The 25,208-nt window shown below is 41.6% G+C and overlaps 1 protein-coding gene across 3 annotated transcripts in view; it reads left to right on the top strand.

The window, feature by feature from the left end:
* The window catches only part of MBNL2 (muscleblind like splicing regulator 2), a 171,435-nt gene that overhangs the window by 135,289 nt on the left and 10,938 nt on the right, over positions 1–25,208 (top strand). Inside the window, exons 8-9 of one of the 3 annotated variants that reach the window (XM_068984449.1) lie at positions 6,687–6,722; positions 8,033–8,127. The exons of 1 other annotated variant lie outside the window; for it this stretch is intronic. In XM_068984449.1, the coding sequence (XP_068840550.1) occupies positions 6,687–6,722; positions 8,033–8,127 (131 nt within the window). The remainder of the gene's footprint in view (positions 1–6,686; positions 6,723–8,032; positions 8,128–25,208) is intronic. One more of the 3 variants, XM_068984451.1, reaches the window with a different exon arrangement.

A 25,208-nucleotide genomic window follows, 5' to 3' on the forward strand; every position in this document is an offset into this window, starting at 1 on the left:
TGATAAAAAGACCTAGAACCCAGTTACCCTGAGACCAGTTTGATTTACAAGACATGACACCAGCCGGCCTCCATACGTGGAGGCCAGAGTCCTCTTTTGGAGTCTGGTGTAAAACATCAGATAAAAGTGAAGAAGGAAAAATACAATACATGCCAACCCTCTCCATGTTTTTACCCACCTCCCTGACCACAGACCTATATACATATACAAACACAAAGAGTCACCATAAATGGCTGGGGTTTTGATCTTTTAATCTGAGCTAAATGCAGGGATAATATTTTCAAAATAAACTTTGCTAGAGGATCCAAAAAAAAATTTTTTTAAAGAACCAGGAGTGACTTAAGCTTTAGAGAGAAGACTGTCCACTGAATTCTTAGTTTGAAGTCAAAATTTTCATCCCACGATAGTGACTTAAAGGTCAATATAGATGAATAACAATTTTATCCTAAAGAAGCACACTGATGATCCCAATCCACTTGGGTGGACTTTTCAGGTTTCTTACCATTTTCTTAAATACTGTAGCATATCTGGAATTAACATAGGAGGGAGTTGAATAAATATTTCTATCCTATTCTTCATATAAAATCTATACTTTGAAATGAATTATTATTAAGAAAATTTAGATTGTAGTAAAAATATCAACTGTGTGAATAAAGTGGTTCTTAGCATACAGTTTTCTTAGTTTAGTTCTCTTAACATAAATAGACTCACAGACCTATAGAGTGAGTCTCTAAATCAATAATTATCAGGGCTTCACTCTTGTCCAATTGCAGCCTTAATTGGTAACATTTAAATGCAGTTGTAGCCCAGCAGTAATAGTACTTGTAATCCACTTGATGTAACATGTTTATAAAATAATTACTAGAAGGTAAACTTTTCTTGAGGTTCTGTGTGGTTTCACCAAGTGTCTTATTTTATAGACCTCATCACTAGATGTTTTAAGGGAGAAAAAAATGTGGAAGAATATACTGAGGGGGAAAACAGAAAAAGTCAAGTCTGTTTCTGACTGGGTAGTAATGCCACCACCATTTTCTGGGAATGCCTCTGAAACCCTGGAGCTAAGCCGTGCAAAAGACTGAAGGCCTCTAACCCATACTTAACTCTTCCTCTTTTTGTCAAATCACTGGAAGAATTCTCATTTAAAAATATTTCACCTGGAAACTTAAAGACTGCCAAAGAACAAATAACATCCCTTTTTTGCCATGACCTGATTAGAGTTGGTGAGACGCTTGTGTAGAGGGCGCTGTGGTTGTGCACTTCCGCCCTCTGCTGGACTCTTTAAGAACGTTCAAGTGTGTCCAGCAACCCTCCAGTGAGTGAGCTTTGGGAGCCGAACAGTGGGTCCTAGTCCACTTAATTCTGTGGTTTAGAAGTATTTACATCTGTAACATGATATAAATATAGTGAACAGACATGTGGATCTCATGCTCTGAAGTGTATTTCAACTTCTGTGACGTTTTCACATGTTTCTTTTAAATGATGAAAGAATAATTTTATTAAAAGGATTTTAGCATAAGTCCTGGGCTTCCCAGATGGCTCAATGGTAAAGAGTACGCCTCCCAATGCAAGAGAGGCAGGAAACTTGAGTTCGAGCTCTGGATCGGGAAGATCCTTTGGAGGAGGAAATGGCAACCCACTCCAATATTCTTGCCTGGAAAATTCCATGGACAGAGGAGCCTGGCGGGCTATAGTCCATGGGGTCTCAAAGAGTCAGATACAATTGAGTGCACTGCAAACACACACACACACACACACACACACACACACAGAGCAGAGTCCATCCCCTACTTAATTCCATAACAGAAAATTCAGTGTTTATTTTCCTGTAGTTTTTATTTCAGCTTTCTTTCTCATAGGCCACACTTTTAGCCTAATTTTAGATGATAATGATGATAATCAGTCTTTGTTAATCATTGTTGTTTTAAATCCTGCAAATTAAATGATGATGCTCAAAACTTTTTTTGATGATGCTCAAAACTTTTTTTTTTAATTGGTAAATGAAGGGCTCATTACTGTTAAATTAACTGATTTTTTGATAAATACATTAACAATTATCATAAAGATGAAACAAAAAATGTTTATGTTATCCTGGAAGTTATGCTTTGAAAGGTCATTTGCAATGAAGTTTTTAGTATACTGCTAAAATTCTCCCATTGATACAATGCGACTTTGAATTTTAGGAACTCTGCCTCCAGACTGGGGAGTTGCTAATATGAAATATTATGCAAAATATGGGATTCTTCCCCAAACCCATGGTAATATAATTATCACCCTGGTTGATGCCTTAGCACATTTGCAGTGAGTGGGATTTTTCCTTTTTTGATAGGAATTATTTTAACCTAGTGGTTATACTTTTCCTTTGCTCTATTAGGAAAGTGATGAAAACCACACACAAAAATAGCAGCATAATAATTCTTGACATTTCTCTGACAGGTTTATTCTGAGTTCCTGTAAGTGTTCTTATCACATTACTCTTCAGGATAGTTCTGCCAGTGGCAGGCATAATTATTTGCATTTTGCAGATGGGAAAACTGAGGCTGTGCTTATGCTGCAAAGTGGAATATATAATTCATGGAAGTGTCCCGATAATCCTACTCAGAGATTCTAGACTTGAAATGTTTGTGCAACTGAAGCAGAAGACGTTTGAAAAGTCTTTGTTGATAGAATTAATGCCTTAGTGAAATGCTTCTAACAGTCGGAACAGAGATGACCCACTGACTGTCTCATTGACTTATTTCATTAAGTTGGAAATACAAAGTAGAACAGGGAGGTACTAGCGCAGATCTTCCCTAATGATCAGAAACCATACTCTTACATAAGCTTATCACACATCTTGATGAAAGATTGGTCAGTGTTTAGTGGAAACGCTATGTATATAACCACAGCAGAATGTATTTATCCTGTTTAATTCAGCAAGCTGTTCTCAAACACATGGTCTGTTCTGGATTCCAAAGGAGTAGGAGCACATAGAGGAGTTCAGAACAAGGCAAAAGTCAAATCTCATGCAGAGCACCTTAGGGAATTTGAGAGTGAAGAAGAGAGAGACAATGTATTTGGCTATCAGATCTACAGTAGGTGGTGGTGAGAAACGACATGGAGCAAGAAAGACTGACTTGGAAAGAAAGACTTTCCAAAGGAGGAGACATTTCCTTAGGACTTGGAGAGCAAAATTCTACCAGTGGGGGAAGAGCACCCCAGGCAGGGGGAAGAGCATGGATTGGGAAGAGTGTGTTTGAGGAATAACAAATTGTCCATTGTATCTCTAGTGCGATGTACTGGAGAGGCTGTGTTGGCGGGGGGAGGATGATAGTGGGGTGAAAAGGCAGAGATGGGGCTTAGAAAGAACATCAGGAGAAGACTCTGACATTGAGTAAGATAGCCACACACTGCAAAAATCATGTGTTTTAAATATTCATATCTGGCTTACCTGGTGGCTCAGCTGGTAAAGAATCCACCTGCTTTGTGGGAGACCTGGGTTCGATCCCTGTGTTGGGAAGATCCCCTGGAGAAGGAAACGGCTACCCACTCCAGTATTCTGGCCTGGAGAATTCCATGAACTGTGTAGTCCATGGGGTCACAAAGAGTTGGACACAACTGAGCAACTTTCACAAAGTTTGTATCACTTTGGGCCCCATAGGGATGCTCATCACATTAATTTGGTTGAGTGTTTCAGCCACATCCTGAACTGAGGCCGAAGGATAGCACCCCCAGCCCAGTGTGGCTGCAGGAGCCGCTGTTGATGGTTTGTAACCCCGTGACATTTGTGTGTGTTCCAGGAAAGCCCATCCATGTTGGAATGTAAAAGAATAATGTGAAATTTCTAAAGGGGTAACTTTGAATCCAGCCATAGCTGACTTTGAAATCATTCGCAAACTGGGTACTTTAATGAATTTTAGGAACAAGTTGCTCCCAACACACTCACTGGCAGATGAGAACATTCACTCAATTAACTGACTACCTACTATGTACCCCATATATGTAGACAGACATGAACCCTGCCCTCCAGAGTTTACAGTGGAAGAAGAGGGGTGGATTTCAATGAATAGCCATATAAATGTATAATCAAAATTTTTATGAGTGTAATGAATGAAGAAGTAAAGAGTTGAATAAGGTTTAAAATGGAAACTGATTTCAGTGGCATGTGAAGATAGGTAAAAGAACAAGTGAACAGTTTTTGGAAGAGGCAACATATACCTTAAGACTTGAAAATGAGATACAGATAATTTTTAGGCAGAGGGCTTGGGAGAAGCCCAAAGGCAAGCCAAACATGTGATGAATTTGGTTCAGAGAAATGAGAGGCTAATCTGTCTGGATCTTGGTGCCAGGGGGAGAGGGTATAAGATGAGCTGGGCCGACAGACTAGACCATGGGAACCTTTATCCTAAAAGCAGTGAGAAGGCAGTGAATCATTTGCAGCAGAGAAGTGAACAGACCTCTTTGGGGAAGGTTTACTCCACTAGCAGAATGGAGCCTGGACTAAATGAGGATGAGAATGGAGGCAGGAGGACCAGTTAGGATGTTACTGCATATCTGAGCCCAGATGTCTTGGTGATCAGGCTGAGAAGTGGCAGTGGAGATGGACCAACAGACAAACAGAAGGTGCATTTTAGAAGCAGGATTGCTCTGTCTGATTGATGAGTTGGACCAGGGAATTTCACAAGGGAAAGTGATATCCAGAAGAGCTTTCAGTTTAGGCTACAGCTGCTACATGGACAGTGATGCGTCCCATCTAGCGTGTCTGGAGGTGCAGAAACGGGTGCTGTGGGAAATGCTTGAGTGTATTAAATTTGAGATGCTTGTGAGATCTCCCAAGTAAAAAGTCTGGATAAGCAGTTAGATAGAATGACCTGGAGCTCAGGGGAGCAATCTGGGAGGGATACATAAATTTGGAGACCTTGAGCTTGTGGATTAAATCCTACACTGATACCATGGAATGAGTGATATACTAGAAGAAAAGTGTAGAGTAGATAAAAAGGAATCAGTCTGAGCCTTAAAAACTCTCATGTACAGAGATAGAGTGTATGTGTGTGTGAGTCTCTGTCATCAGAAAATCCAAGAGAAAGAGAAAAGAGCGGTTTATTACAGAGCAGCCAAGTGCTAAATGTTACCATGACTCAGGAAGTTAGATGAAGATGGAAGTGCTCCATCTGACTGCAGAAGTGACTTGGCAGTTTGAGTGGAGAGGTGAAAATGAAAGTCAGATTGGAGAGGACTGAAGAACAGATGGGGTCAAGGAAGTGAAAGTGTATGTGTAGGTAACTTTCCAGAAGTTTCATTGTGAAGAAGGTTAGAAAGACAGGGTGTCATGAACAGGATTTGGAGGTGCTTGTATGTGTGTTTCCAGTTGGATATATTAGCACATGTTTGCTGAAGAATCCAGGAGGAGCCCAGTTAAATAGCCTCTTTTTCTGACTAGTTATTAATATTGGCCTGATCAAAATACAGATCAAGCCAAAAGTCTCCCTCAGGTGTGATCAGTTCAGCAGAGAGAATAAAGACCTAAACATCTCACAGTCTTCATCTAGTGTCTCAGAAGGCAGTTGTAAAACCCTCAGTGGATATACTTCCTTTGATTAAAAACTGCTTCTCTGGCAGCCACATGACACCCAGTCTTCAGTTATCTGCATCCTTCCACTACCTTGATTTTCAAGGAGCTGAACCAGAAGTAGATAATTCCTTTTAATACCTTTCTTTTTTTTGGTATTCCACAACATGCGTTCTATTCATGGTCAGTTTTCTGATTCAGGTATATTAATAAGACCATTCACAGGTAAGACAGCTATTCCCAGGGAAGGACTGAAATCTAGCCCCCTCCTCACTCCCTTCTACCCACCTAGACACCTACTTGAGGTTTCCTAAGGAGTTTCGCCAGAAGTACCCCTCAGGGATCACCTAGTAGCAACCTTAACAAACCCCCAGCCCCAGTTCTGCAGTTTTGCAGAGCCTCTGCCTAAGCAGTGCTTAGTTTTATTGGAAGCCACTGCTCTTTTATCATAATGAATCTCATAACAGAAAATAGGTCACACATATCCTGGTCAGCCTGTCAGGGGAACCTCTTCCTACATTGAGGGCTTTCAAGCAGCAATCTAAAATTCACCTGACCCACAACCCTTTGATTTGGAGGGTACAGAATCTTAATTACTATTTTTATTTTCATATTGTCATTGACACAAAACATTCTACAATCACACAAGCAAAGTCTTGATGCAATAAGGTCAGCGTGATCTAGTGAATACCAAACCTGACCTGGATTTTAGGAATAGATTTCTATTTCTAGCCTTACCCTTGACTCCCACGATGCATGACCTTGGAGTAGTTACTATGCCTCAGATTTTTCATCTGTAAAATACCCACTTCCTGCCTCGGAGGAGGAACTGGAGAATGTCTGTTAAGATACTGTGAGGTCTTAGAGAAAGGAGACTGCCGCATGATCACATGTCATTCTTATTAGAATCATGTTGATGGAGATGAATAAGTATGAAAAGCAGTGAAGAATATCGGCTTAAAATAAGTCAGATATATCTGTGTCCGCACTGAAAATGTGAATGACTCTAAAAGACTGTGTTAACTAACCCTACTTATTTCTGGTTGTGCTTCAATCTCACTTTGAATGTTAACTCTAAACCGCTAACCTGTTTCTTTCCCTTTATTCACTTTTTTTCCACCTACCATTGCATGACATGCAGGGTCAGTTTTGTGCATGACACCCGCTACCAGTATTGGTAGGTTCCAACCTTTTTTTATTTGTCTTTTATAGTATGTACGATACCTTCACTTGACTGAGATTTATTTCAGAGATGGTAGAAATGCTGTAGGAACTGGTAGATCTGAAGGCTTATTTGGCTTTAGAGTTAACGTTGAGGTTTTAAAATGTACTCATATACTTAAGAAAATGACCATTTTAATGTGACTAGAACAACCACTACCAGACATGAAACCACAAGTACGAGTCTGCTTTTTAATGATCTGTATTTTGTTTCTATTTAGAGTTTATACGGTTTAGTGTAAGGGGGAGAAAAAGCTTACTTTGTCAGAGAGGCAGGCTAATTTCATCAATGTTTTAAAGTTTCATGTGGTGTGCCTTTATCTCCTCTTTGCTGTGTGTTAGAGTTATCAGAGTTTCCCAGAAGTACTTATTTTAAAAGATTATAAATGGATGTATTTTGAAAACAAATGTCACAACTGCCTTGCTTTACTATACTTCTTGATTTTGTGTTGATTTATTTGTAATGAGTATTTGTACCTTACTATTCCCATAGATGTTAACTTTTAATAATACATACATAAGTTATCCCCACACTTCCCAAAGCCTTGGTACAAAAATCTGTCTTAAGGACACGTGGATGAGTTCCATTTACAGTAAAGAAAAATAAACATTGGTAAAATTTGCTTGTCTATTTCACAGTGTGAAATATATATACATATTTCACAGTGTGTTAGAAATTACATCAAGGCCATAATTTTTGCTTCACTGTTTATGGACCCAAATAAATCACAACCCCAGTAATTCCAGTTCAAACAGGCAGCCCCAAATTGACCCCCAAATTTCAATTTAACCGTAATTCATTCCAAGAAAATTCTGACTTGCCAAATTAGGCCTACATATTGAGGTTCTGATGTTTTAGAATGATGATTAAAAAATGAATATCATATATTCTTACTTCATTTGGACATTACATTTTGCATTTTTAGAAGCGCCCTTTATTATAGGCACCATAGGCTCTGAATTGGGAATGATCTATTGCTAGAAGTAAAAATGTTTATAAATACATCAACCAAAGTAATCTGCTTTGGCCTTTCTGGGAATCACTGATTATGTTTTAAAACTTCCTTTAATTGTACTTGTAATAAGCTATTTTCCCTTTTTTATTTCTCTCCCATGCTTCCTTGCTTTGCATTGTGATTGCATGCCATCTGCTGGTTTAACCCATGATGGCTTGCTGCTCTGATATTCACCATGCCAAAATACCACTTCTATTACCATAATGCTACACCCTCCTGTTCATTGCTCCCATGGTTCCCCTCCTGAAAGTACCCATGATGCACAGCGCTACGTCAGCCACTGTCTCTGCAGCAACAACTCCTGCAACAAGTGTCCCCTTCGCAGCAACAGCCACAGCCAATCAGGTTTGCTCCTTTTAAAGCTTTCTTTCACAAATCCCAAACTCTAAATGAGTGCTGATATTTAAAAAAAAAATTCTCGGTGAGAATTTTTTTTTCATGTTTATCCATCAAATTTTATTTTTTTGATTAGTTTATAGCCAGCATTTATGGACAGGTTGCACTTATTTAGAGTTAACATTTACTGCAAATAATGATGTAGCTATGTTTTGTGTTGCACTGTTTGTTTTCGTACCTAATATTGTGTAATTAACCTGACAGGCTTACATTCCTTTTAGTACAGCATTATGTATCCAGTGGTTTGTGAATTGTCACAGGAAAAAAAAAAAAAAATGAGAAAAGCATGCCCGGGGGTGCTTCGAAACTGGCTGTATTTGGATTCAGTTCATTCAGACCCTGTTATCTGTTGTAGAGAAAAAGAAACGTTCTCCTCTGAGGAAAGCCTCCCTTTTTTCCTTAGCGTCAAATTTGAGGTCTGAATGATTCTGGTTAACATTTCACCTTGGTCTTGTGTGCTCCTCAAACTCACTTGGTTCCCAAGTGAGAGCCAGACGGTACTGGAAGCAGAGTACCGGCCCACCGAGTTCACAAAGGCTGGATATAACCGACAAAGGGGCGTTTAATTCTTTTGGTTTAATGCATGTGCCAGTAAGACCATGGATGGACTACTTCTCAGTGAGGGCCAGTTGGCTGTTTCCTGTCGTCACGGGCTGACTGTAACCCTAACCCCAGCCAACCAACTTGCAAATGTGTGCGCTCGGGGTCCCAGGAGAGGAGTATGAGTGTCAACTCTCGCTTGCCCCGGAAGAAAAAAACAACCACTTGATTGCGCATGCGCTCCCTTCACAGACAGCCCTTTTAGTTTTGTTCTTAGTGTAGTGGTTTTTTTTGTTTCGTTTTGTTTTGTTTTGTTTTTTAACAAAATCAACTGTACTGATAAAAGATGACAAGAATTATAGGAGGAGGGGGGGAAGGTCCCAGGGAATGGAAGAAATTGGGAAAAATCATGTCTGGGTATAAATGGCAGATTCCAGACTCTATTCTGCAGGTGGGAAGGGCTGAGTCACACTTCCTTCCTTGTTCAAGTTAATAAGCGTTGCCAGAGCTGTAGGTCTCATCACTGAAAAGATAGGTGTGAGTGCCCTTGAATGAGGAAACGAAGGCAAAATCTGTGAGCTCCCCACCGTGTCCTCTGAACGGTGATAGAGCAGAAAGGAACAAAGGCGGGAGGGGAGAGAGGCCAGGTGGGCACTCAAGCAACGCCAGCTAGTGACAGCGCTTCAGCTCATCACTCACCACCTCAACAAGCCAGCTTCCCTCTCAGGAGAGCCAACTCGGCTTCCACACAGATGTAACAAAGAACATCACATCAGTTTCTTAGCTGGAGGATTTTTTTTTTCAAACGATAGGTTAGGAAAAGGGAGAGACAGTGTGTGTCCTTCCATTATTAGGTTCCAAGCTCCTCTTTTTACTGGGTCCTTCTTAATAGGGGAACTGGAAATGTTTCTTTTATGTCTAAGTCTAGCCTTCTTGAGCTGTTTTTGTGATTTTTGATAGAAGTTTTGCTGTAAGGTCCGTTCATAAAACAAGTTTAAAGTGGAATATAGTTTTGGTTACAGTGGAATTTAACATTATATTTTATGGCAAGTTAAGTGCTTTTAATACAGAGAGCGCTTTCTTGGGAATGAAAAGGAAGTCAAGATAAAGAAATACTTTGGAATTTTAGGTTATGCCCCTTTATTATGATAAATTCTTGATCCTGTATCATAAATATTTTTGCAACCTAGTGATTTTTTTTGGCCCCATTTGGTAGAAAAATACTGAGAGATCACATGCCTATGTGTAAGCTTATTTGTGTAGGGAAGAGGCATAAGCTATTCATAAACTAAAATATATCACTTTTCAGCACAGTGTGACTGGTAAAGGAACTAATAAGTTAACTTCAATTAAGTCCAAAAAACTAAAATTACAGGCCTGATGGTAGCTTCAAGAATCCTAGATTCTGTGCTTTGCAGTTTATCAGGTATAATCGTTGCCGGACTTCGCTTCAGTGATGACGAAGAGAAATCCTTTTGTGGCTCTTGATGAAGCTCTTCTTTCACGAGAACATAACAGAAAAAGAACTAATAGTAAACATAAATTCTCAGATATGATACTCTTAATGTATTTTCAACAAGTTTCAAGGAGCGGAGCCACTACAAAAGAACCTGAAAATTCTTTTAGTGCCCAGGAATTCAGAATTCAGAGAGATTTCTAATGACTATGAAATGGCAAGTTTTCCTCTTATCAAGATTTCACCCTTACATGGAATCATATGGATGTGAATTATGTGTGTTGTTTAAACAAAATGAATCTTGTTTCCTTGCTTGTGAAAGGAAGATGAGAATTGGATGGACACTAAGGTCCCTTCCAGCTCTTGAGATTCAACAAACCCACGGTTCCTTAGCTGCCATGCTAGGCCCAAAGCATGAGATGATAGAGGTAACCATTCACTTCTCCAGGGGATCTTCCCTGACTCAGAGATTGAGGGTCTGACCCAGAGACCCTGGGTCTCCTGCATTGCAGGCAGATTCTTGACCGTCTGAGCCACTGGGAAAGCCCTAAACACACAGAGAAGAAAGGGGTGCTGTTGATTTCAGAGTTGAGTGCATGATAGACATCCCTTCCTTCACTGAGCCATCTGTTCTTAAAACATGTGGGCTTCCCTGGTGGCTCAGGCGGTAAAGAGTCTGCCTGCAATACAGGAGACCCAGTTTCCATCCTTGGGGTGGGAAGATCCCCTGGAGAAGGAAATGGCAACCCACTCCAGTATTCTTGCCTGGAGAATGGACAGAGAACCCTGGTGGGCTGCAGTCCATGGGGTGGCAAAGACTCAGACACAGCTGAGCAATATAAACATGTGGTAGGGTTTTCACAGTATTTTAGTTCATTGGACCAACTGTCAGTTCAAATAGTTCAACTCTCATAGGTATTTGTAATTAGATACAAGTCATTCATAGAAGAAGAAGAGAGACCAGAACACCCCGTGGCAGCCCCTGCAGCCCAGGGTTCCTTTATGGGTCACCCCAAGGTGAGTCAAGATGAGCCAACAGATTTATAAACTCTGCCCTCAGGGCTTAATCAGGATGCCAGCAGTGAAAGTTTTACCTGAACCTAGACTTGCAGTTTCAAATTAAACAACAACGAAACCGAAAGACTTTGGGGAAATAGAGAATGATGTTTTGGTTATTTAGCTCTGGGAGTAGATATAAGAACGAAAGTACAATAAGCAAATTTACCAATAGCTATCTCCTGTTTCAGTTAAGTCCTTTGGGCCTTAATATACAAATTATACAAATAATATTATTTACAAATTATGTAGATGTCCAAGATACTATTCTAAATGATTTCTCTCTCATGTAATACATTTACTATTATATGATATATTTGATATCATATGAGAAAGAACACATATGTATAGGAAACACACAGTCTTGCTATAGTGTTAACGATTATCGTTGTCCTCACAGTTAACTACCTTAGTCAAAGTTAAACATCTAGTAAATTGTCTTGCTAGAATATGCTCTTAACCACCTTGCTATACTGCCTCTCTCTATAATTACAAATGGATGAAAGTCACTTATTCCACAGATAACACTATCTCTAAAGTGAAACTCAGTAACAGCAAGCTCTGTTGCTTTAGGGAAAAATGAAGGAGTTCTGCTAATGCAGCTCGAACCGAGGTGAATTCCAAGCTGGGGAGACAGCCTGAATCTGAGCAGAGCTTCAAGCTAATTATGTAATAGCCAAGTCATGTTTAGAAACTATAGACAAGGTGATGTCTATTAATTATGATGTAGAACTATTTATTAATAGACTCTGTAATATTCAGCCCCGTGAGTAGACTGAAAATTATGAGTAATTTCTATGCAGGTAAGATGAGAACTAAGATGAGAAGTGGAAAGAAATTAGTCAGTAGCCCTGGTGACACAGATTCAGGGGCTGCTCTTGTGTGAATCATGGCCCTGGTCGTTAACCCCAGCCTCTGCCGCTCATCTCCCTTCAGCTCTGGAGTGAATGCATATCTCAGCGCGGGATGACAATTTCTGACAAGGGAAATCAGAAATGAAAATGCAGGTCCTATATAACCCATTCAGTTTCAGTTCACTAACAGAAGGTCAGAATGTATAAATCTATAGACGCCTATACTGACGCCAATTGAATCTCAGAGTGTCCAATAAAAGAGGTGAGGCCCACAGCATAGTAGATGGATGGTCTCATTTTTTTCATATTATAAGAAATTTTATTAATAAAATGAGAGTAGAGATCGATATCCCTCCAACTGGAATTATTGTGGTGTTCTACTGTGTCATTACAAAAGACTCTGATGCTGCCAACGACTAGAGGCAGAAGTAGAAGGGAGCGGCAGAGGATGAGATGGTTAGAGAGCATCACCGACTCAGTGGGCGTGAGTTCGAGCAAACTCTGGGAGAGAGTGGAGGACAGGGGAGCCTGGCATGCTGCAGTCCACGGGGTTGCAAAGAGTCAGACGCGACTGAGTGGCTGAACGACAACAGCATCAACCTGTCATTGCTTTATTAGTAGTATTTTTCTGCTTCAAAAATATATTCTGTTTCAAAAGAGGAGAAAATAATTTCCAAGTAAATATATTTTAAATTTTAGTTTCTTCATTTATATATGGAGATTATTCAGCCTACCGAATGACATCCTTGAAGGCCCAGTTATATTCGGAGTCTTTCCCTGAACCCCTGCAGCTAGAATTTCTTTTCCTACCCTCTGAATTCCACAAGGACTTGATCGGCCTGTCCCTTAAAGCGTCGTCATTAGATAGACGGAATGACAGTACAAATGTGCAAAGATGGGGAAGTGTAAAGCTTAGTGGAGAAAAACTAACAATCCAGTCGGTTAGAGCACTGGTGTCCAGGAGCGGTGACAGCATAGGTTTGACGTGAAGTGTGCAAGATTTTAAATGCCAGAGTTAAGGGCCCTGCCTTTACTTGGCCATTGAAAGTTTTTAAGCAGGAAAGTGAGAAGACGCAACTCTAAGAAGAGCACGCAGATGGATTCGAGGCAGGAGAGTCTGTGGAGCCCAGGGAGAGGCTTCACCTGGGACAGTGGCAGCTGGCAAGGGGCTGACTTTGTCCTGCCTCCGCCTGTTATGTGGAAACCCAGAGGCTCAGTAGTAAAGAATCTGCCTGCAATGCAGGAGACTTGCAGGAGATGCGGGTTCGATCCTTGGGTCGGGAAGACCCTCTGGAGACGGAAATGGCAACCCACTCTGGTATTCTTGCCTGGAGAATCCCACGGACAGGGGAGCCTGGTGGGCTACAGACCACAGGGTCACAAAGAGTCAGCCAAAGAGAAATGTAAGAACGATCTCATGCTATGGCAAAACCTGGTCAAATAAATGTCACACAGCAGAAAAAGAGATTGAGGGCAACGTGAAAGGTTGCCTGCAAGAAGTTGATTTTCTGTAGGACCTGAATTCAAGGATACTGGTTGGGTGGACTCCCTGGTCAAATGCCTCCAGGGTGCTGGCTCCTAACCTGTGGCCCCCCAATCCTGACCTGAGTGAGCCCTCCCAGGTCTTTGTTCAAAAGAAAGAGTCCCTTCAGATCTGGAGTGAATACATATTGTCTGTACATCCACAGTTAGAGCTGTGCAGACATGTAGCAAAATGATACGTCTAATTCATTCTGGGTCATGGGTCCATGCTAGGAAGGCAAATTCTTACATATTGGATATTAGAAATATTTTAATGAAGCACCCCATGCACTGCTTTTAAAGCTGGTGAAATCAAATTATATTTCTGGCAAGATGTTAATAACACTAATCAAATCTCTAAAAGTGCTGGTTGGTGTTTAAAATTAGGACCTTGAGGTCTCGTCACATCTTTTGAATTCTCCTCCAAAGATTAAATCCATTCAGCTGGAAGCTGGCCTTAGGAAGAGTTTGTTGAAAATTAGTTAATAACATATTATGCATTCCTACAGCAGAAACTAACACAACATTGTAAAGCAATTATACGCCAATTAAAAAATAATAATAATAAAATAATACATGTATTCCTAGCCCTTCATTTGTTAGGATATCTCATATGTTAGAAAATACCCATTTTGCCAACATTCCTGATAATGTTTAGTATATATAATCATCAATTTCAATCATATCTTATCAGACAAAATAATTACATGCAACCTAATACATATATTATGCTTTATCAGGCTTGCTACAAAGTACTAAAGAGAGATGAGAAAAGTTTAAGAGCATCAGAGTTAACTTACTTCTCACATATAAATGTGAATGCAACTTCAAAGCTATTTGTGTACAGAATCTTGAATATCTATATACAGAGTAAATCACCCTATCCTAACTAAGAAATCTAGAAAGGTCAGGTCATGTTTTACTTAATCTCTCGTCTCAGAAAGTTTTATAAAACATCTATTATTCAAAGCCATCTGTTAGGACTATATTCAGACAAATGTAGGAGGCATCAAACATTCCCCACTGTTCCCCACTTGACCCATTTGGAGCCTGTGTTTTTTTCACAAGAAAAATCTGGGTTCTGCAAGGCCCCAGTGTGGGCGAAGCAGACCCCCATCAGCTCCCTCCCCTGAACCACAGCAGAGTCACCAGCCTCTCTGTCCGGATGATCCAACTGTGACTCCTTTCTCGCAGTTTGCTGGGTCCCAAGAACAGACGACAGAAAGCCCCGGGGTCCCGAGTATGTTGTGCCCCCAAAAAGGCCTGGACAGCAACTGTCTAGATCCAGCCCTTGTGAAATAATGCTGGGGCCGCGACACCCGTCTCAGCATCACGGTGCTGCTAAAGGTGTGTGTCGCAGCTTCTCTGACTTTGTGCTGATGTTCTAACTGTGGAGGAGGGCTCAGTTTCAGTAATGGATTGGGATGCCTCAAATGAAGAAGAATTGCCATATCAGATAATTTGCAGAGAGGGAGTGACTGCCTGTGTGTATGTGCGTGTGTGCATGCATGTGTGTGTGTGTGTGCGTGCGTGCGTGTGTGTGTGTGTGCGCGTGCGTGTGTGTGTGTGTGTAGACAACAGGGGGAGAGAGGAGTAGAGAGGAAGACTGCTGTATATCCCTTCAAGTTAAAGAGCAAAACAATAAAAAAGGCATTTTTGCGTTCATTTAATGCCACTAGTTAAAGCTGCTTGATAATTAAGAGTCTGAATTCCATGCCGCAGTGTGGCTGGTGCATTGGAATCCAGACTTGCTGTGTGTGCATGCTAAGTTGCCCCATTGTGACAGACTCATTGGCACCCCGTGGGCTGTAACCCATCAGGCTCCTCTGTCCATGGGATTCTCCAGGCAAGAATTCTGGAGTGGGTTGCCATTCCCCTCTCCAGCGAACTTTCCGATCCAGGGATCAAACCCACGTCTCCTGCATTGGCAGGCAGATTCTTTACACTGACACCACCTGGAAAGCCCTCCAAACTTGCTAGTCTGGTCCAAAAAAAAAAAAAAATGCTTGAGGTGCAGGGAAGGAGAGGTGGGAGGGCTGCTCCGTATGTCTTAGGGGGAGCTGGGTCTGTGAGAGCCATATAGAGGCAGATTCTGTTTAAGAGATCAGAAAATAAGAAGAAGGAAAAAAGACCTTTTATTTTCCTGCCTCAGAAGCAGCCGATTTGCAGAACTACCATGAGATTTAATTAATATATGTATTTGCAGATTCTCCAAGGAAAGGCTAAGTTATATAAGTGTTGTGATCTAGTACATTTTCATTTTTCATGAATAATTTACACCTCATGGTGAGAAACTTGGGCAGGATTCTTTTGTATATAGCACCTAAAGACATCATATCAGTTCCAATTTCGTGCAACTGAAGAGAAAAATGTCAAGGGTTCTTATGTGGAACTTGACTGCATGGTGGATCGTCCTACATTTATTCTACCTCAAATCCCATCCTCTTTTGCATTTTGATGGAATTTGTTGGGGGGAGGGGGGCGGGAATCTTTTCAGATTGAAAAGTCATTCCCAGTAGTACATCGGCTTTTGTTGACCGTCCTAAAAGTATGCTCATTTTTCTAACTGTAGGTTTTCTCTTTTGAGAAAATACACAGTTTTCCTGAGATAAATATACAGTTCATCCTAGAGGTGTGTTTCCTTCCAGCTGTAGCTGTGTAAGGAAAGAGAGGCGAGGTGCAGTGCAGGAATTTGGATCCATTGCCAAGGGTTGAAAGATGAATGGGGTCTCATCCTTAATACAAGTCGCTATGGATAGAGTCAATTTTTGACTTATAGGTATTTCTCTTCCCAAGTTCGGCCACTGCTGCCTGCCTGCCCACGTTCTACCTGCATGTCTGGGGAAGTTGTCAGCCTTGCTGTGTGGGTGGATGGAGAGGAGAGATCCTTTCAGTCTCCCGATACAGTGCTAGCCTGAGTGTCACTCCCCATCCTGGATATCATGCCCCCACGAGTCAGGGACAAACTGGCATTAGGCGCGACCTCTTAGACCCTCCTAGCGTTCCCTCTGGGCCACATTGCTGGAGGCAGTGGCTCCCAAGGTCAGACCTGTCTGAGTCTGCTGAACACGCTGGAGACACAGTGTGGCAAAGTGCTAATGGTACCTAGGAGTTAACTGCCCAGTCAGATGCAAAGCAATCAGTGTCACAAAGGGAAATCGTCAAGTCCTCCGATTAAAAAAAAATAAGCTTCATGGCAGAACTTTACTCCTAAAGTGGGGAGGGCGTCCTGAAGGATGTGTCGGAATTAGATACGGAGCAAGTGAGCTGTCCCTGCCAGAGTGAAAGGTAAGGGGCAGAGCAGGGGGTGGGGTGAGGGGCAAGGAGGGCTAGCGTCATAAACGTGCCAGCATCGTGCCTTGCGTGTGCCCTCACATCCAGCCCTATCAGATGGGTTCTGTTCTTCCTCTTTAGCATGGGAAGACATCAAGGCTCAGATTTTGCTGTGACTCTATAATCAGTAGAAGGGCCTCACTTTGACCTCAAGACTCTCTAACCCTGAGGTCAGTGCTTTCCCTCATGCTGTCTTCTTCCCCAAGCCTGGAGTTTCAGAAGTCTCAGTCTTTACCCCACAATGGACGCAGACAGAGCAGCTCTTACTGTGTCGGGTCTGAAGCGGGGGATGGTATGGCTCTCGCGCTGCATGCAGTGAGTGAGGGGGTACAGCGGTAACACACGGGTAGGCCCGGAAAATCCCATGGAGCAATGAGGAGGCGTTAGGGGACTGAGGGCCTTGAGTGGCAGGCCGAGAGCAGGGCAGCAAAACGCTAAAGGGGGGCTTTGCAAACCCCCACCTGCTGGACGCGAGTGGGTAGGTGTGAGCTGGGGTAGACTGAGTGCAGGTTAACTGGTGAGAAAGCTACTTCATTGATAAAGTGATGAACTGGGATGGAGAGAAAGATCCTTTTCTCATGTGCGAGGGGGGATGAATACAGCCATCCCTCTGTATATGTGGGGCCTTGGTTCCAGGACCCCAAATGATACCAAAATCCACAGATGCCCAAGTCTCATATAAAATGGTGTATTCGCGTATAACCTATGCACATCCTCTCTTAGACATTAAATCATCTCTGTATTACCTAAGGCATCATAAATGCTATGTAAGTAGATGCCAGTACACAACAGATTCAAGTTTTGCCTTTTGGAACTTCCTGATTATTTTTTCAGATATTTTCTACTCATGATTGGTTGAATCTGTGAGTGCAGCCCCTGTGGATATGAAGAAGTACATGTGCTCAGTACCCAGTCATGTCCCACTCTTTGCAGCCCTGTGGACTGGAGCCCGCCAGGCTCCCCTGTCCATGGGATTCTCCAGGCAAGAAGACTGGAGTGGGTTGCCATGCCCTCCTCCAGGGGATCTTCCCGACCCAGGGATTGAACCCAAGTCTCCTGCATTTTCTGCATTGCACGTGGATTCTTTACCACTGCGCCTGGGAAGCCCAGGAAGGAGGACAGGCTGTAACTAAGAAAGTCAGAAAAATTCAGGGAGGCATTTTGATCCTTTGTTCTCCCAGTGGCTCTTTCTAGCTTCTGAGTATCCGTGGATTCACCAGCTTTCTGGTCCCTGCCACATCAACCTTCTAAAAGGCATCTCTCCCCAAGACTCACATAAAAAGAGTGGTTCCTGTTGACACTTGCTCACTTTTATTTGTACTAGTGTAGAAGTGTTGATTGCACAGTTGTGCCCAAACTCTTTGCGACCCCAGGGACTGTAGCCCGCCAGGCTCCTCTGTCCGTGGGATTCTCCAGGCAAGAATACTGGAGTGGGTTGCCGTGCCCTCCTCCAGGGTTGATTTGTACCATAAAGGACAAATGTGCTAACTGGTATTTTCTGACACTGGTTTATGAGAAACTACAGCTCATCTAACATTTAGTCTCCATCATGCCTCGGCATTGTGTATAACATGCTGGGACTTCTGGTCTGTTTTCACTCTAGGTGATGAAATTATATTATTATCATCATGCTCCCCTTGCTCAGTTTGTGTCAATGAGCTTCCTGTAATCAAGCACAGAGACTCTTCACTATTTACTGCAATATATTTCTGGAAGCAGCATCATTAAGCTGAACGTTGTAAAATGTCACCCATTTTCCCAAAGTCATTGTCACCTCAGGCATTGCAGATCTGACCTAAGACCTGCATCAACTACATCACAGCTATGAAAATCTTTAAGTCCTGTGAGGAAACTGACCACAACCAGGCCATCCTTCTACAATAACAGAAAAAGGGAATAATGATGCAACTTACATTGTAATTTGGAGCAAGTCCCCAGTTCAGCAAGGAGGCTTATCCAAGTCCCATAAATAATAAGAGAACCATGACTGGAGCTCGATTGTCCCTGTCCTGCTTAGGGTAGTATTTTTTCCCATTCACCACACTGACTTCCTGAGAAAATGCTTTAAATGATCATTAAAGGGGCCCCAATGGGTTTCCCTGATGGCTCATGGGTAAAAAGAATCTGCCTGCAATGCAGTAGATACAGGAGACAAGGGTTCGATACCTGGGTCAGGAAGATTCCTGGAGAAGGAAATGGCAACTCACTCCAGTATTCTTGCCTGAAAAATTCCACGGACAGAGGGGCCTAGCAGGCTCCAGTCCATGGGGTCGCAAAGGACTGGACACAACTGAGGGACTAAGCCCGCACAAAGGGGCCCCCAAGTACTATAGAGCATGCGGACAGCTCAGAGATGACCCAGGCATCTCTGTTAGTAAGTGCTTACCAAGTGCCAGACATTGTGCTAAGCTTTTGTATGAAGTATTCTCATTAAAACCCCCAAATGGCCCTGGAAGGGAATATTCTTATTCCTAGTATATATATAAAGAAACTGCAGTTTTGAGAAGCTGAAAAGCATGTTCAAGATCATCTCTTAAGTGGCAAAACCAGATATACAACCTTCTGTAAGCTCCTAAGCTTCCATTTTTAAAATGAGGAAAAGGACCTGGAATGGTTAAGTGACTCATTTAAGGTTACATAAGGGATTAGAAACTGAGAACCCCAGACTTAGTCCTCTCTCTGTCCCTCAAACCACAATCCAGCATGAATATGCTACCTGTACCTTTTTTTTGAACAATCAATAGATTTGCTTCCTCCTCAAAATTTAGAAAGGTTTTGGAGGAATCAAAAAGATTACACTCGATTCCTTCTTTTTCTCCAAATATCATCTCCAGTAATAATTTCATAACTTTTCCATTAGCCGTTCTTTCAGCATGTGTCATTGTTATCCGAAAATATTTGAAAGGACCAGAGAACCACTTTAGTTATGAAGATTCAAGAGAAAAGGAATTGCTTGAGTCAGTTCCAATTGTTCATCTTCTTTTCTTTTCTTTGCTCTTCTCTGACCCCTGTAATATTAAGGTTGTTCTTGAACAAGGAAAGAAGTTAAAATAGGGTAATCTAAGTAGTTTGTGAAGAATGAGAATACTCCATTGTACTCCTTTGCCTTGGAAAACTGGGTTTAAGAATTGCTTTTTTTATTTCACATAAGCTCATAGTCTGAGTTCTCTTATTTTTACTGCCACATATGGGGACCTGTATCAGAACAGGTGAAGGTTTAAAAGTTGAAGAATGATGTTTATTAGACAAGACTGGATGTGCAGAACTGTCCATAAATAGTAGCCTGTTCTGAGCACAGTGATCTAAGAAATATTAGTACGTGCTATACCTTGTCTAAAGGGTTATATTCAGGCTTTTTGGCTTAGCCTAAGAAACTGCCTGATGGCTCAGAGGGTAAAGAGTCTGCCTGCAATGCAGGAGACCTAGGCTCAATCCCTGGGTGCAATCCCTGGGTCCGATCCCTGGGTCAGGAAGATCCCCTGGAGAAGAAAATGGCAACCTACTCCAGTATTCTTGCCTGGAGAATCCCCATGGACAGAGGAGCTTGGCGGGCTATAACAGTCCATGGGGTCACAAAGAGTTGGACACAACTGAGTGGCTGCATTATTTATTATTAAGAAACTGAAATAGGTGAAATATTACCAAATGATAACAGAGCATTATGTGCTTGCTACCACCAAGCACTTGTTAATTATATGAGACTCACAGCAATTTATGTTAGGGACAATGCTTGATTCCCATTAAAGAGATGAGGAGTGCTGAGAATAAAAGACGTGGAAGCACTTACCCATGGTAATACACCTATCAGGTCTAGAAACTGGGTTTGAACTGGATTTAAATTTAGAGAGTTTAAAGAGTGCCTGTCATGGGATATAACTTTCTGTTGCAGTAGACACTGATCATTGTATGCACTGGATATTGATGCTTTTATAATAAGATATTTTAGTTTGAAAAATGATTAATGTGAATGACAGTCAAGACTTTCATGACCAATAAAGAAATTCAGTCTCTATTTAGTTTTCAGTGACAAGTCAAGATATACATACACAATAAGGGAAGTGTATTTGACATTTAGAAAACCCTAATCTCATCAAAATCAAGTTTATTATCAACAGGTATGGAGTGTCATACAGACCATGTAATGTTTAAATGCACAAAATTATTATTTGAAGGCCTATTTAAATAGAAGCTGAAACCAAATTTTATTTAGGATTATGAATCTTAAATAGACCAACAGAAGGAAGCCAAGGTGTATCAACAACCACTATTACATATCAGACACTTTATATACATTATTTAATTTAATACTCAATAGAGCTCTGTGAAGTGTCCTATCCATTTCTCAGAGGGGAGAAAACTTTAAAGAATAATTTGCCTAACATTCAAGCAGGTTGGAAGTGGCTGAACAATTTGAGAACTCAGGTTGGCTTACCTCTATATCCTGTTCTCTTGTGTCTGCATTTTATTTGCATTAGATGAGAGCTTATGATCAATGTAGAACTGGGATGAAGTTCTTTACATGGTTCCCTTAAAAACTGCTAACTAAAGAATTCGCCTGCCAATGCAGGAGACATGGGTTCAGTCCCTGAGTCAGGAAGATCCCCTGGAGGAGGAAATGGCAACCCGCTCCAGTATTCTGGCCTGGGAAATCCCGTGGACAGAGGAGCCTGGCGGGCTACAGTCCATGGGGTCGTAAACAGCCGGACACAGCTAAGCATGCACTATCTATACTTAGTTTAACTATCAGTTTACAAAGTTTTAACCATTTAAGAGGAAAGTTCCAGTAGAAGCAAGCCTTTTAAATCTCAGTTCAAGATATGGTTTGAAAATGTTAGTTGATGAGATCAACAAGGAAATTCAAATTTCAGTCCAGTAAACACGACTTAGAAAGCGGATGAATGAAAACTCACTGTTCTCAATGTGGTGAACTGGCAAGAAACTTCTGTAAAAAGTCAACCAGGAGGAGTCCTTTCATCCAAGACTGTCTCTTTTTTTTAAACAGCAATAATTTTAAAAGAGAGATACTGCTTTTCTCCACTGTTTCCACAAAGCCTTACCTCCATATAAATCTCAGATTAAACAAACATCACTACCTGAGAATGAACATTCTGGGCAGCCTGGAGGGGCAACTATGAAAGGAGTGGTTAATTTGAGGTTAATTTGTTATAGGTTGTTGTTTAGTCACTAAGTTGTGTCCGACTCTTCCCAACCCCATGGACTGTAGCCCGCCAGGCTCCTCTGTTCATGGGATTTCCCACGCAGGAATACTGGGGTGGGTTGTCGTTTCCTCCGGGGAGTCTTCCTGACGCAGGTGTCGAACCTGCTTTAGCAGGCAGATTCTTTACCACCAAGCCACCAAGGAAGCCCAGAGGTTACTTTAGTTGTAGGTAAAAGTCATAGAGCTAAATTGCAAAGTGAGCCAAGGACTTTATGATGATTCAGATTCTATTTTTGAAACCCAAAATGGGGAGGATAAAAAGAAAGACGGGCGGGAAAGAAGGAAGAAGGGGTTAAGTATTGGCAAGCAAGGGGAGCAGGGAGTTAGTGTTTGATGGGTACCGAGTTTCAGTGTGGAGTGATGGTAAGTTCTGGAGAGAGATAGTGGTGAGATGCACAAGGGTGTGTGTGCTTAATGCCACTGAACTATACACTTTAAAATGGTTAAAACGGCACATTTTACGCTCTGCCTGTTTTACCATAGTATTTTTAACTGGGCAAAGGATCTGAATAGACATTTCTCCAAAGAAGAAAGAATTAGGATTGGCAAGAGAGATACCTAACTATACTTAGGCTTTTGTTTTATTAAATCCTTACTCTTTTCATATGAAAACTTCCTTCTTGTTGCTGCGTTTTCCTGTAAGAGTTCTGTCTCCATGAAACAGGTAACTGAGTGCAAATGCGCTCAGCTCTTCCTCAGTGAACCACGCATGTTAGAAGCTGGGTCTGCTCTGAGGCTGACCCAGAGCCCGCTACGTGTCATGTGAAATTCAGAACTCTGGGAACAGCAACAAACAAGTCTCTCCTCTCATGATTTTTAGCATTGTCAAGCGGACAGGCAATAGACCAGCATGTACACAGTGACAATAGAAGTAATATCATATCATAAGAATCATCCCAAAAAGTAGGGATGCTGAAAAGGTGGGCCTAACCACTGAGCTTTGAGGGAAGATGGTTAGTAATAAAGAAATGAGAGCAAATGTAACTTGCTTGCTTTCTACCTTTTCTGTCTTTGGCTTCCATTTTGCCATCTTTTATACGAGGATATTTGGGACACTATGTGAGGCGTTATTAGAGAGGACAGATGGCCACCTGGTTAACTACCCACCACGCTGCAGAGGTGCCAGTGTGGTACAAGCAGAGTGAGAAACTCAGGCCCAGAAGGGTCACAGAGCCGGTTGATGGCACAAGCAAGCCTCCTCAATTTCCACTCCTGGACCCTCTTTGACTTTTCCTTTGCATCATTATTTTACACCCATTGGATGGTTTCATTCATCTTTCTCTCTCTCTCTCTCTGACACACATACTCAAACCCATGGGCCAAGAACTAAAAAGGAAGAAAGCAAAACCAGACTAATTTTTCTGGAAATTTTGTTGGATGGCGGTATCATCCTACCAGTTCAAGAAATGTGTAAGATGATTACAGTACACAAAGACAGACTTTGTGTCCTGGACGTAACATTCATCTCAGCCTTCTTTTTTACTGAATCTCAGCGTTTGGTTTCTTTTTCTGCCCTTCGTGTCTTAAAAGCCAGTTCTCAGCAGGCTGAATTATACATTCTGCTACACTGTTAAGACGAATACTTCGGCCAAAATGTGCCCAGGATTCTAAGTCCAACATAGTGTAGTGGATACAAAAGCAGGGCATTGAGCAGGACTGGGGATTCGATGTTGAATCCAATGGGATCTTGTTTCTGTGATTTTTCTTGGCCTGATTCTTTGGTGTATTCCTGGGAGCAAAACCCCATATTGAAAAGAACAGGTTTCAATGAATGCTTCTGAAATTTCTTTTCATTTGCTGCATAAACTGGTTTTTAAAGATATAAAAAAAGTTTTCTTGGATTCTACCTTCATATCCAGAGGTCACCTTCACTGAAATAGCCTCAGATGTGGGCAGCCTGACTAATCTCAGATAGCTTTGTTTCCTCCACATCTCAAAGCACATATTCTAATATAATATTCTTAGAAAAATATTTTATATCATAAATATTTTATAATAAATTTATCTCTTATGTTTCTATAATATTTTAGAATATTTTTAAATAGTGTGACATAACTACTATATATTATTTCTTGATATAGTAGAGGAATTTAGCCTTCCTTAATATACAGACAGCCCTTAATTTTAAAAATGTTTGTTCAGAATTTCTTTTGCCACCTGGTTTGGAACTCAAGTAATTTTCCTGTAGAGACAGTGAAGGACTTGATGGTTAAGTCTCCAGGCTGGCTGACAGTAGTTTATTTCACTCTTGACCTTTCTCAAGGATAATACTGTGCTAACAGCATGGAAGAGGCCAAATACCATGTTATGGATGTTTCCATGTCTTTAGGATTCAGGAAAGATGCCAAAAGCATATGCTTAGCCAAAACTTCCAGACAGTGTGTGATAGTAAAATCCTTCAACTTCTCCACCAGCTGAGGATAGGAGAACCATAATCCATGGTTCAACTGTTGGGTGATTGGAATGTTCACTGGGGAAGGCGTCTGGAGTAGGAATGGGATATACCACATGGAGCCAAGATTTCCAGGAGACCAATAGGAAGATAAAAGCTGGAACCTGGTCCTGGGTGGCCCCGGAAGCATTCAGAGCACCCTCTTTATTTGACTTGGGTGCTCTATTTGGTTTGATGACTACTTTGTTCCTGGCTTTCGTGTGGCCCTTCCAGTCTAGCATTTTGTTTTATTTTGACCTTCTCTGGCAGACACAGTCTCACAGCCCCTGTCTTCCTGAATGAGCACAGAACACTCTTGGATGTGATCTTCTTTTCAGCACTTGTATAGCATCAGGGAAGTGCACGGAGTAAAAAGCCTCCTCTCAGGTGCTTTCCCCTTCTTACTCCTATATATCACTCTGGAGAAAAAGTCACCTTTGCATGACATATGGATTTTTAGATGGATCTGAGGTGTAGATTCCCATCTCCCCATGAAAGCGACAGAAGTGGTCCTCAGAATTCCCTCAGCTGGGTCTGGGGTGGAGGCAGGGATCCTGTATTTCAGGCATCACTGAAATACAAGAGCCTGGGTTTTTTCCAGGCAACATGGACTCGTGCAAG

This window comes from Capricornis sumatraensis, chromosome 12 (assembly GCF_032405125.1).
Source record: "Capricornis sumatraensis isolate serow.1 chromosome 12, serow.2, whole genome shotgun sequence".
Classification (NCBI taxonomy): Eukaryota; Metazoa; Chordata; class Mammalia; order Artiodactyla; family Bovidae; genus Capricornis; species Capricornis sumatraensis.